At 37.0% G+C, this 12421-nt stretch overlaps 1 protein-coding gene across 5 annotated transcripts in view; it reads left to right on the top strand.

Annotated features, from left to right (window-relative positions):
• The window catches only part of MRE11 (MRE11 homolog, double strand break repair nuclease), a 64050-nt gene that overhangs the window by 27459 nt on the left and 24170 nt on the right, over positions 1 to 12421 (top strand). For all 5 annotated transcript variants that reach the window (XM_001498350.7, XM_014741245.3, XM_070272635.1 and 2 more), the window contains exons 14-15: positions 3944 to 4006; positions 11864 to 12083. In XM_001498350.7, the coding sequence (XP_001498400.5) occupies positions 3944 to 4006; positions 11864 to 12083 (283 nt within the window). The remainder of the gene's footprint in view (positions 1 to 3943; positions 4007 to 11863; positions 12084 to 12421) is intronic.

Genomic DNA, 12421 nt, shown 5'->3' with positions numbered 1-12421 from the left:
AGCCCTGAGAAATTTTCCTAAGACAGCAGTGAGATAGAGATTGGTGTATGGAGCAATTCATCTTAGTGTTCCCCACAGTGGGGAAAATTGGAGATGTCTTGGTAAAATAAATGTTAGCACATACATACTGTAGAATACTATATAATCATTAAAAGTTACGCTTTTGAAGCCCATGGAAAAATAGAACTTGGAAAAATATTTCCAATGTTAAGTGACAAAAGAACTCCAAAGATGTAAGACTGTACACAATATCCCAATTATATTTATTTTATATTTGAGTATGTGTGCATGCCAAGAATGGAAGAAAACATTTCAGACATTATCAGTGGTTATGTTCAGATAGTGGGATTATAGGGGATCATTTTCTGTATTTTCCGTATTCCCTGTAAGAATCTCTAAGCAGAAGAACAAAACAACATTATTTTAAAAACTCGTTCCCTTTGACTTTGATTTTACTGCTTTTGGTTAGTTAACATAGCTCTTTTAAAGCCTTATGGTGTCAGTGTACAATTAGTCATATTCAATGCCGAGTACTTTTACAGTTAGGGCAGGTAATCGGCACTCTGAAATTATTCACTCTGGGACTGGATGTATTGGGTTCATAAATTTTTAGCAGGGATGGATTTCTCTGAAATAAAACATGAGCATCCTACCTAAATGTAAAATGCAAAACTGTAACTCCTAGGAGATAACATAGGAGAAAACCTACACGACCTTGGGTATGGCAGTGACTTTTTAGATATAACACCAAAAGCATGATCCGTGAAAGAAATAACTGATAAGCTGGGCTTTATTAAAATTAGAAAATGCTCAGCAAAAGACAATGTCAAGAAAATGAGAAGACAAGCCACAGACTTGGAGAAAATATTTGCAAAAGACACATCTGGTAAAGAACTCTTCTCCAAAATATACAAAGAACTCTTAAAACTCAGTAATAAGAAAACAGAGAACCTGATTTAAAAATGGACCAAAGACCGTAACAGACCTCACCAAAGAGGATATACAGGTGGCAAATAAGCATATGAAAAGATGCTGTATGTAGTATGTCAATAGAAATGCAAATTAAAACAACACTGAGATATATCACTACACACCTGTTAGAATGGCCAAAATCTGGAACACTGACAACACCAAATGCTGGTGAGAGTGTGGACAACACAAACTCTCATATAGTGCTGGTAGGAATGCAAAATGGTACAGCCACTTTGGAAGACAGTTTCTCGTAAAACTAAACATACTCTTACAATACGATGCAGCAATCGTGTTCCTTGGTATTTGCTTGAAGGAGGTGAAAACTTGTGTCCACGGACCAGCCCTGTGACCTGGTGGTTAAGTTCGGCATGCTCCACTTCGGCAGCCCAGATTCGGTTCCTGGGTGCAGACCTATACCACTCGGCAGTGGCCATGCTGTGGTGGTGATCCACATACCAAACAGAGGAAGATTGGCACAGATGTTAGCTCAGGACGAATTTTCCTTAGCAAACAAACAAACAAAACACCACATTGCTTCAGTTAATTTAAAAAAAACTAAAAAACCCCATAAAAACTGATGTCCACACAAAAACCTACACATGATTTTTATAGCAGCTTTATTCATAAGTGCCAAAACTTGGAGGCAACCAAGATGTTGTTCAGTAGGTGAATGAATAAGTAAACTGTTAAGTGTCCAGACAAAGAAATATTATTCAGTACTAAAGAGCAATGAGCTGTCAAGCCATGAAAAGACTTGGAGGGACCTTAAATGTATACTACGAGGTGAAAAAGGCCAATCTAAAAAAGCAACAAAATGTATGGTTCCAAGTATGTAACATTCTGGAAAAGGCAAAACTATGGAGACAGTAGAAAGATCAGTGGTTGTCTGATTGGTCATGGGTGGGGGAGGGGGTGAAGAGGCAGGGCACAGAGGACTTTTTGGGCAGTGAAACTCCTCTGTGTGATACTCAGCCTGCTAGACATTTTGACTTGTATGTTTAGTAGACATCCTCAAACTTTTTAACATTCCCTGTCTGAATTGCTGATTCTTAGCCCCTGTTCTGACTGTAGTGCTCTAGTGGAAGCAGCATTCTTTCATTTGCTTAGGCCAGAAACTTTGAAGTCATGCTTCACTCTTCTCTCTCTCATCCTGGCTGTCTATAAATCCTTTTAGCTCTACCTTCAGAATATATACAGAATGTGACTACTGCTCTCCACCTTTATCACTTCCAATGGTCCAGAGCATCGCCGTTTCTCACCTGGATTATTCTAATAGCCTCCAAACTGGTCTCCCTGTTCTACCCAGGCTCTTCCTCCACCCCCTATTCTGTCCTCAGTTCAGCTGTCAGTGATCGTCACTGTACAGATGAAGTCACTCCTGCCTAAAAAAAAAAGTCCTCACAGTTATTTACAAGGCCTTATTCAGTCTGGCTTTCTGTTACTTCTTTGGCTTCATATCTGCTCCAGCCACAGCAACGTCCTTGCTGTTTCTTAAACATACTGGGCAATGCCTTTGCACATATTCTTTCCTTTGATTGGAATGATTTTCCCCAGTTGTTTGCAAGATTCATCCCCTTCCTTTTAAAATCTTTGCTCATATATTACCCTCTCAGTGAGGCCTCTCATGATCATCCTATTCAGATGTAACCTCTCTGCAGCGCTCCAGTCCCTTTTCCTGCTTTGTTTTTCTCTGAGCACTTACCACCTTTTGCAAAGGTTTCGCAGGTCCAGATATTTAGGACCCACAAAACTCCACTGAGCATACTCACTTAAGGTTTTTATTTAAATGCAAAGGATAAAGTACAGAAGAAAAAGAGGATAGGCAGGCATGAGGGATCTGAGAGACACCAGGCATAAGCTTCCCATGTCCTTATTGTGCACAGTGTACCCCGGATTGAACACTAACATCTGTGAAGAAGTTCCCAGGGGGTCTTTTATGCCCCTCTGCTGACATAATCAAGCCATGCTGGCTAACTGGTTGTGCAGGTTGAAAACCATCAGTAAATAAACTGGCCCTGGGAATGCCAGAGGCTTCTCAGAGATAAGGATAGAACTGTCCTATCTGTAGGTTAACTACCTGTAAATTAGCTTTCCCAACTGTAAATTTCCTAGCTGTAAATTAACTTGATCCTACATGCCTTCTAAAACACAATGTAACTTCTTATTTTGTTTATTGACTACCCTTCCTTACACACACGCACACAGACACACACACTCTCACAGATTGTAAGCTCCATGAGGGCAGAATTGTTGATTATTTTGTTCATTGTTGTAATTCTTACAGTAGTGCTTGGTGCATAGTAGGCGCTCACTAAATATATAGTTATCAAATATACTAAATATATAGTTGTCAAACATCAAATAAATGCAGCTTATCTCTAACTATGTAACTATATTATAAGAGCCTTGTGAGCCAGAACCAGTGAAAAAGGAATCTCTAGTATTCTTCATCGTACCAGGACCATGGTTCGCAAACAGCAAACATTCAGTAGTTGACTGTTGATAAAATGGATCTGCGGAAGCCCACCCACCTTGAATAGCATTTCAGAGGGCCTGCTGGACGGCTTGCAGCAGGTGCACAGAATGATGTGAGCAATGTAATAAATAATTCAAACCTCTTCAAAGAGAGATGTTTGTTTTTAACTATTTTACTGAAGGATAACACCCATGGGTTATTGGGATCTTTTCCTCTGCAGTCTGACAGACTATTTTTCAGTGACATGGAACATTCTGGCAGCAGGTGGTGTAATTTTGCCTAGGGCCAATTCTTTTTAGAGTACATTTCTGAAATTTTAATGTAAGTGACTGGGAAAATATGATTTCTTTAATCGGTCTTTTGTGAGACAAACCTATACTTAAATTTCGAAGTTTTATGCTGTAATGGAAAGCATCTGTTAATTGTAGCCCATTATTTTACATTTACATAACAGGAATAAGCAACATGTTTGTGATTTATTCTGTTATAATCCAGGTGCGTCGCTTCAGAGAGAGCAGACAAAAAAATACTAATGAAGAAGATGATGAAGTTCGAGAGGTAATTTTTCTGCTGTGAATTTCTATGCTTCTCTGTCAGTTTGTTAAATTAGAATAACTAGTAAGTTCATTTCGAGTAGTCCATCCACAGGACCTAGGTTTGTTGGATAGGGCTGAGGAGGGGTTGGCTAAGGATGGCTGCCTTTGACTTATTCCAGCTTAGCCTACAAAAATTCTGCTTGCCAATATTCTCTTTTTTAAACCCTTTGCTCTTGCCTAAAACTGATTTAATTGTGTGTTTGTTGTAGGGTATGGGGTTGGGGGCTAGCGTATACAACAAGAGCCCTTATTAGTCAAAATAATTGCTAGTTATTATCAGGGCATCTTATCGGTATAAGATAAAATCTCACCCTACTGAGCTGATATTATTTTGGGCAAAAAAGAAGAAACTTAGTGTTTTGGTGAGCAGTTATCATAGGTAAATATACAGTGTCCCCTGGCCTTTCTCAAGGGTTGAAATCAGCTTGATCACCATTATCACTGTCTTCTCCGTCTCTTTGCAGTTTAGGAACTTGAAGTTAGTAACTGTTTACTTAAATTTTGGGCCTCCCTCTGGTGCTTGGTGAATCAGTGATTGAAGTATATATTCCTACTTTCTAATTGTCCTAGTGTTGTATGACTGCTATTTAGAGTTTAAAAGTTATTTTATAAATGATTTACTGTTAGGATTTTGTCTTGATTGCTTTCATTCAGCATTTTTTATAATACCTGTTATAGATAGCCATTCGGCTTTATATTGGGAATACAGATATGAAAAAGGTATAGTCTGTGTCTACCAGAGAGTCTGAATTTAGTAGGTGAGACAGACATATGTAGAAAGAAAATATTAAATCATGTGATCTGAAGTTTCACCCTCACTGAATTTCACCCTCACTGTCCTACTAGTCTGTTTTCATTTCCTAAATATTTTGTAGCTGACAGTGGTGAATTAGAAAGAGTTGAAGCACTCGAAACATCTCTCAAGTTAACTTTTACTAGTCCCACTATTTTCTCTGCAACAAGAAGAAAGGAATTAATGGGAGCCCACCCCTCCCCTTTTAAGTAAGGTTTCTTGCCTTGTTTTAAGCACACTCCTTAGGTAGAAGTCAGTACCTGAGACAGTAAGAAGGAGAAGGAGAAGGACCCTGCTTACAGAGATGGCGACTCTCAATTTACTTTTGTTCACGCCTGAGCCCTTCCGAAGGAATCCCTATTTCGCAGTTCACCTACTGATGACTACTAGGCAACTCCACAGCCTTTCATGTTGAGCAGTTTTAGTTTTAGACCCTGACGTAGGAAAAATCAGTCATCAAATAATTCTTCTTTACCATCTCTGGAGGCCATGAGACAGACTCTGAGCCTTTTTAAAAAAATTTAAAAAAAAAATCCCGAGTCTAAATCTGATATACTTCATCATCTGACCTTCCATCCTTGGTATTTAGGATTTTACAGTGATCCGATGCCACTTTTCTGGAATTTTAAGGAATAAAAAAGTGCATTTTTGGTGTTATTACAAAAGTTTGGTGTTCTGTAACTCTCCCTTCTCCAAATTGTGTCCCAGTTCATTAGAGTATGTAGAAGTATGAACAGTGTAGTAACTCAGTTCATAACCTTGTCTTAAAAGAATATGCTAGGATAATCTTCTAAAAATTGAGTTGTAAGTTTCACAAATATCTTTTCCTTTTACTACTTACTCTCCATGGAGTAAGATAGGAAAATTTGCAATATAAACTAACATTACTAGCAATGGTGCCAATATTGACAGCAGTTTTTTCCCATACTGTGCCTTTCATTAATAGTCATTGATTTCATTAATAATAATTGATTATAGAACTAAAAGCTACCACCATCCACTAAATTTCAAAGAACATTCCCAACATCAAAGTCATTCTCCTAAATAAACGTATCGGAAAAAACAGAACTGATTACCTACTTGGCTTTATTCATTACTGTTTTCAAGGGGGAAAGGGAAATGGGAGTTATTGAATTTTTGCTGCGTGCCTTACTTACACTCTCTCAGTTTCCGTTTTACAAGTGAGGAGACTGAGACCAGACTGAAGGCCACATGATAGGGCTGGAATTTGAACCTCACAATTTCTACCTCAAGTGTAGACTTTTCCACCACACTGTGTCCTATCAGAACTTTATATTATAATAACATTAATACAAAGCACGGCCAATGAATGGCTAAAAATTTAAAACTTCTAAAACTGTCATGCAGCACATCAAGATCACTGTTCATAATAAGCATAGATGCAGCTACTGTGCCATTTACAAGATGATTTTTTGGAATCTAAGAGGAGGAAGATATAGATTCGGGATCCCTTACCACATTTATTCCATTTGTGTTCATCTTACAGAGTGACCTTAAAGTAGAAAAGACAGTTTGCCAAATGGCAGGAGCGAATGCTTGAAAGAAATGATTCCTGGTTCCTGGATTATTTGGCTTAAACTTGATTAACCCTTTCAATTTACCAGATCACAGAAATATTTTTTTACAGTGGTTCCTATATGTTTGAAGCCACTAACCTCATTACTGTTTTAAAGTGTGAAAATTTACTTCAAGGAAGGTAGGAGGGGACGTGACAAACTTCACATGGGAATTTTTAAGAGGAAAGAACTTTTGGGTTTATATTTTCAGCTGTATTTTAAAACTGTAGCAAGTAATCAGGGCTCCTTAGGTAATTTGTCAGCATGCCATAGAGTGTTGTAAATTTTTTCATTCTTAGCACACTATTTAGAACTTGACTAATGAGAAGAATTTAGAACTGAGACTTTCCCAAGCTGTAATTCACAGCTTTGCAGAATCATTTAGCTCAGAATATGCATCCTAGTACCCTGCTCATTATTTAAACAAACAGGCAGACCAAAGCATTAGCTCTTCCATTTGGAGAAAAAACATGCTTCACCATCTCTTGTTCACATAGAAACTCTCAAGTATTTTCTTTAATTATAAGTTCACATTTAAGTAAAAGGCCGAACAGTAAATATTTTAGACTTTGCAGACCATATATGGTCTCTGTCACATATTCTTCTTCTTTTTTTTTTTTTAACAATCCTTTAAAAACGCAAAAACTATTCTTAGTCTATTCTCACAGTTCATAGTTTATCTGGCCTCTGATCTCTTATGTTCTATCTGAATTTGAGGCAAGGTTGATATCCTATTTCAAACTGTAATACTACGTACTATCAGCAGAGTGAAAAGGCACCCCACAGCATAGGAAAAAATATTTGCAAGTCGTATATCTGATAAAGGATTAATATCTAGAATATATAAAGGACTCCTAAGATTCAGCAACAACAAAACAATTTAAAAAGGACAAATGACTTCAATAGACATTTCTCCAAAGTAGATATACAAGTGACCAATAAGTACATGAAAAGATGCTGAACATCACTAATCATTAGAAGAATGCTAATCAAAACCATGAGATCCTACATCACACCCTTAGTATTGCTGTTAGCCGAAAACTAGAAAATAACAAGAATGGGCAAGAATATGAAGTTGGAACTCTGGTGCATTGCTGGTGGGAATATAAAAACTGCTGTGGAAAACAGTTCCTCAAATAATTAATCATAGAATTACCATATGATGTAGCAATTCCACTTCTATGTATTTGCTCAAAAGAATTGAAAGCAGGGACTCAAACGCATTTGTATGCAAGTGTTCATAACATTATTCACAGTAGCCAACAGGTAGTAACAGTCCAAACCCCATCAAAAGATGAGTGGGTAAATAAAATGTGGTATGTCCAGTGGAATATTATTTAGACTTAAGAGGAATGAAATTCTGATACATACTGCAACATGGATGAACCTTGAAAACATTATACTAAGTGAAGAAAGTCAGACGCAAAAAGGACAAATATGGTATGATTCCTGTTATATGAGATGCGTAAGGTAGTCAAATTCATACAGACGGAAAGAAGAATAGTGCTTCCCAGGAGGTTGAGGGGGTTAGGGAATGGGGGATTGTTTAATGGGTACGGAGTGTCAGTTTGGGATGATGAAAGAGTTGTGGAGATTGATGATAGCAACGCTTGCACACAACAGTGTGAGTGTGCTCAATGCCACTGAACTGCACACTTAAAAATGGTTAAAATGGTAAGTTTTTTGTTATGCATATTTCACCACAATGAAAGAGAGTGTAATACCAAGATAGTATGTTTTCAAATCTCACAAAAAGTATATGGAAGCGTCGTCTTGCCCTTGGCTCTAGATCTGTACTGTACTCAGAATGGCTCTACATTTACACTCATGAGGTCTTAGAAATAACATACTTCCAAGATATCCGTAAACTCCAATGTCTGTTACACAGAAAAGGAGGAGCTAAAATTATATTTGATTGTAATGTTTGAGATGAAAAACTGAAGATATATTTAGACAAAAGTAAAGTATAAAATTTGGAAATGATGGTAATTCTTTCCAAGAAATAATAATCATAAAAAGGCATCTGAATTTTAAATTTTGCTGGATTCTGCCAGATGGCTCCAAAGGTGTTACACCAGAGTACCTTCCAACCAATAGTATTTGGCTATGCTTATTTCCCCACATCCTTGTCATCATGATGTATTACTACATCTTTTGATCTCTGTAAATCTAAGATGTGAGAAATTATTTCTGAGTTGTTTTTAATTTGTACTGCTTTTATTGCCAGTGAGTCTGAGAAATTTTCATGTTTATAAATAATGTTTATGTGAAACACCTGGTCATGTTCTTTGCCCAATTTTTTTTTCCACTGGGGCATTGGTCTTTCTCTAATTGATTTGTATGAGTACTGACGTGAAAGTGAGTGCAGGCTGGATGTGTGTGTAGCATATTGAGGGTTTTTGTCATGTAAAAGAAGTATCCACCTCTTCCTGAGGGTTTTTCTGTTTGTTTAAATCCAGAATGGGTGATGAATTAAGTGCCTATTTGGCATCTTTGGAGATAAGCGTGTGGAGTTTTTCTTTCGGTATTCTGTGAATATGGTGAATTATATTAATACATATCCTATTACTGACCCATCCTTGGTCTCGCTTTGTGAACCCTCTTGTAATGGGTATACTAGTCTGTCCATATTCTCCTAGATTCTCTTTGTCTGCTTTAATATTCATAAGTAAGATACTGTAATTTTCTTTTTTGTGCATGCAATCTTTGCCAGTTTTCAGTACCATGTTATGCTGGCTTTATAAAAAGAAATTGGAAACTTTCTTTCTTTTGCTGTGGTACTATTGAAATGGTAGTAGAATTATCTGTTCTTTGAAGATTTGGTAGAATTTAATGTGAAACTTTCTGATTGTGGTCCTTTTTTGATTGTGGTTTCTTTTCATTAAAAGAACTAATAATTTTCTCAAAATTTTCTTTGATAATTAGCCTTTTGTGACTGTCTCTCTTTTCTTGGCTCAGTTTAGGTCATTTATTTTCTAAATTACTTAGAAGTGAGCAGAGTATTTTGTCATGATTCTTTTAATTTTCCTTGGATCTTTTTTCCCCTCCATTCTCATTTCTTTGCTTTAATAATTTAATTCATTGCTTTAATTGTTTCATATGTTGTGATATGGAGTATTTTTACTGCCATTATTTTCTAAATATTCTACAATTTTAGTTTTGTTTTGCAGTTTGGAGTCAGGGTTTTTGTTTTATTATTATTAATTTCTAATTTTATTGCAGGGTGATTAAGCAGTATGATAATACTATAATTTATTGATATTTTTCTTAGTACCCCATTATATATCAGTTAAAACGTTTCATGGGGTCTTGAAAAGAAGTATTTATTTTCAGAGTATAGAGTTCGACATGTATCAATTAGATCTATCTTATTCATTATGTAATTTAGGTCTCCTTTTTTTCTTTTAAATATACTTTAAAAACAAACGTACAGCTAGTTCTCGTTATTTGTGGTGGTTATGTTCCATAAAGTCACCATAAACACTAAATTAGTGAGTACCGAACCATCGCTCCTAGGGGAAATACAGGGTTAGGTTCTTGCCAGCCACTTGTTACAACATTTTTGTCAACCGATCAGTACATAACCCTTTTCATGTGTGTTTCTTTTTAAAGACTCCTTATTTAACATACATTGTTGGTTCATTAACATTGGACTCATGGCCCACAGCCTTATAACTCAGGGCTGAGTACAGGTATCTAACACAGGTGTTTCCTCCGTAAGGCACATCACAGCCTTCTTGCACTTAGGAACCAGACAACACTTCAGCAGTACACTGGGGAGGCATTTTAAAAGTAAAGTCACCGATCAGAAGCACAAAATTGTGAAAAATGTGACACTAAAAATATACTATGAAAAGGACACTTGTTTAAAGTGCAAGAGCTGAAACAAGAATGCTGAGTGTCTCGTTGTTCGACCTCATCTAGGAATGTGTGTGTCAGGTGACTCAGAATTTTCACTGCTTTGCACACGTCTACAAATGACCACGAAAGTGTCAAAAGTATCGTTTTGGGGGGGTTACAAATAAACTTTGGCAACCAGGTAAATTTGCAATATAGAATCTGAGAATAATGAGGATTGACCGTACTTAATGTGGGACATGAAAGAGGAATTGAAATCTTTTTTCTACTATTTTTTGATTATATTTTTTGTTATATTCCCTAGAGTTTTTTCATTTGTGTTGTAATGCCACGTGGAGCCCTCCATGGAGTGATTTAGCTGGTATTTCACTTCAGCTAAGATCATCATCGTGACGCTGGATTACCTCCCACCTCCCACCACCCCCTTCACTCCTACTTCTACCCTGCCTGCTTTGTTCTCGTCTCCTCATTTAGCCCTGTCTCTCCTTATTTCATGGCATCACGGAGAGCTTAGAAATGCCCTAACCGTCTATTCTTAAAGACTCCTTATTTAATATACATGGTTGATTCATTGACATTGAACTCAGATCCAGGACTTGTCATTCCAAGCAAGAGAGACTGTTGTCTTGGCCTCCTGGGATACATAGATCAATTCTGGAGAGCTCTACACCGCCTGACACTCTTCTCAACCTTCTCCCTTAGGTCAAATCTTCGATATATCCGTTAACTCTTCTTCATAGGTTTTGTGTTTTGGGGTTAGAGCTATTTTCTAATTTTATTGAAAACGTATTGGGTTTTATTTTTGTCCTCCTTGTTACATTTTGATTGGTTTAAGGGCAGAAATCAGGGCAGCATTGCTTTTATTCTGTTTTTATTCAGAAAATCTACATTTATTTTAGAGTTAGAACTTTTTGTTGTCTCAAACTTGTCCTTTCTAGACAGTTTCTTATCAAATTAAAATTTGAGGTATATTCTTGGTCCTAAGGTTTTTATTCTTTTCCAGGCCTTCAAAGATGTATTCTACTTAATTCTTTTTATCATGTATCTGTAAGAGATTGCTCATGTGTTTCTGATTATAAAAGTAATGTTTTAGAAAAAATATATATATTGTAGAAAATTTGTAGTATTCAAGAATAAAGAAGAAAACAAAAGCACCCCCAAATTTCGTCACTCAGAGATAACAGCAATTTCTTGTAAGTTTTTTCTCGGGATTTATTAAGAGGTCACTGGACAAAGTAGCTCAAATGATGACAGTCTCTTACAAACGGTGGTGCTGGATTAGGGGCACTTGCCAACATTCCTCCCAGTTCTGAAAGCTCTGATACTGTGAAATTTTCTCTCTTGGTAAACCTGTTCCAAAGGTCTCCTTTTACAGGTAGTATTGTAAATTGCTCTGACAAATCATAGGCACTGAATTTGATTGATGGGGGAGGAGGGATGTTCTGTTTTACATTTTTGTAGCATGATTAATGAAAAGTAATTGTATAGACAGTTTGGCGATATTAAATGTTCATCTGAATGACCAGATTAATGCCTTTTAGGATGCTGCATTATCTACTAATGTGTGCTTTCTCCTTGTTCTCCCCCTCAGGCCATGACTAGGGCCAGAGCCCTCAGATCTCAGGCAGAGGACCTTGCTTCCGGCTTTAGTGCCGATGACCTTATGAGTATAGATTTGGCAGAACAGATGGCTGATGACTCTGATGATAGCGTCGCAGCAGCAGCCAACAAAGGAAGAGGCCGAGGAAGAGGCCGGAGAGGAGGAAGAGGCCAGAATTCAGCATCGAGAGGAGGGTCTCAGAGAGGAAGAGGTTAGCCCTGAGGATAGTCTATTGCACACATTCAGACTTGGCAGTTGAGTGGGAAATATGGAATTGTATTCCTGTTGTCAGAATTCAATTACGCAGTCCTTTAAATCTTTATTTTTATAGTGCATAAAGTCAGTCTTTAATGTAGTTCTCACATGTACGTTTCACTGAAATTAATTTTGAATAGCCACATGCACATAGGGTTTTAATTGCTTTTAACATTTATTTTATAAAGACCTTCACTATATTTCTTACACGGTACCTTTTGGGTGCATTTATTGTCATATTTGCTCTCGTGTGTACACAGTAATAGTGAGGCAAATATGAGCTGTTAGGGAAGA

Source organism: Equus caballus, chromosome 7 (assembly GCF_041296265.1).
Source record: "Equus caballus isolate H_3958 breed thoroughbred chromosome 7, TB-T2T, whole genome shotgun sequence".
Lineage (NCBI taxonomy): Eukaryota > Metazoa > Chordata > Mammalia > Perissodactyla > Equidae > Equus > Equus caballus.
The sequence above is the reverse complement of the archived record's forward strand: the minus strand, read 5'-3'. Positions and strand labels throughout refer to the sequence as shown.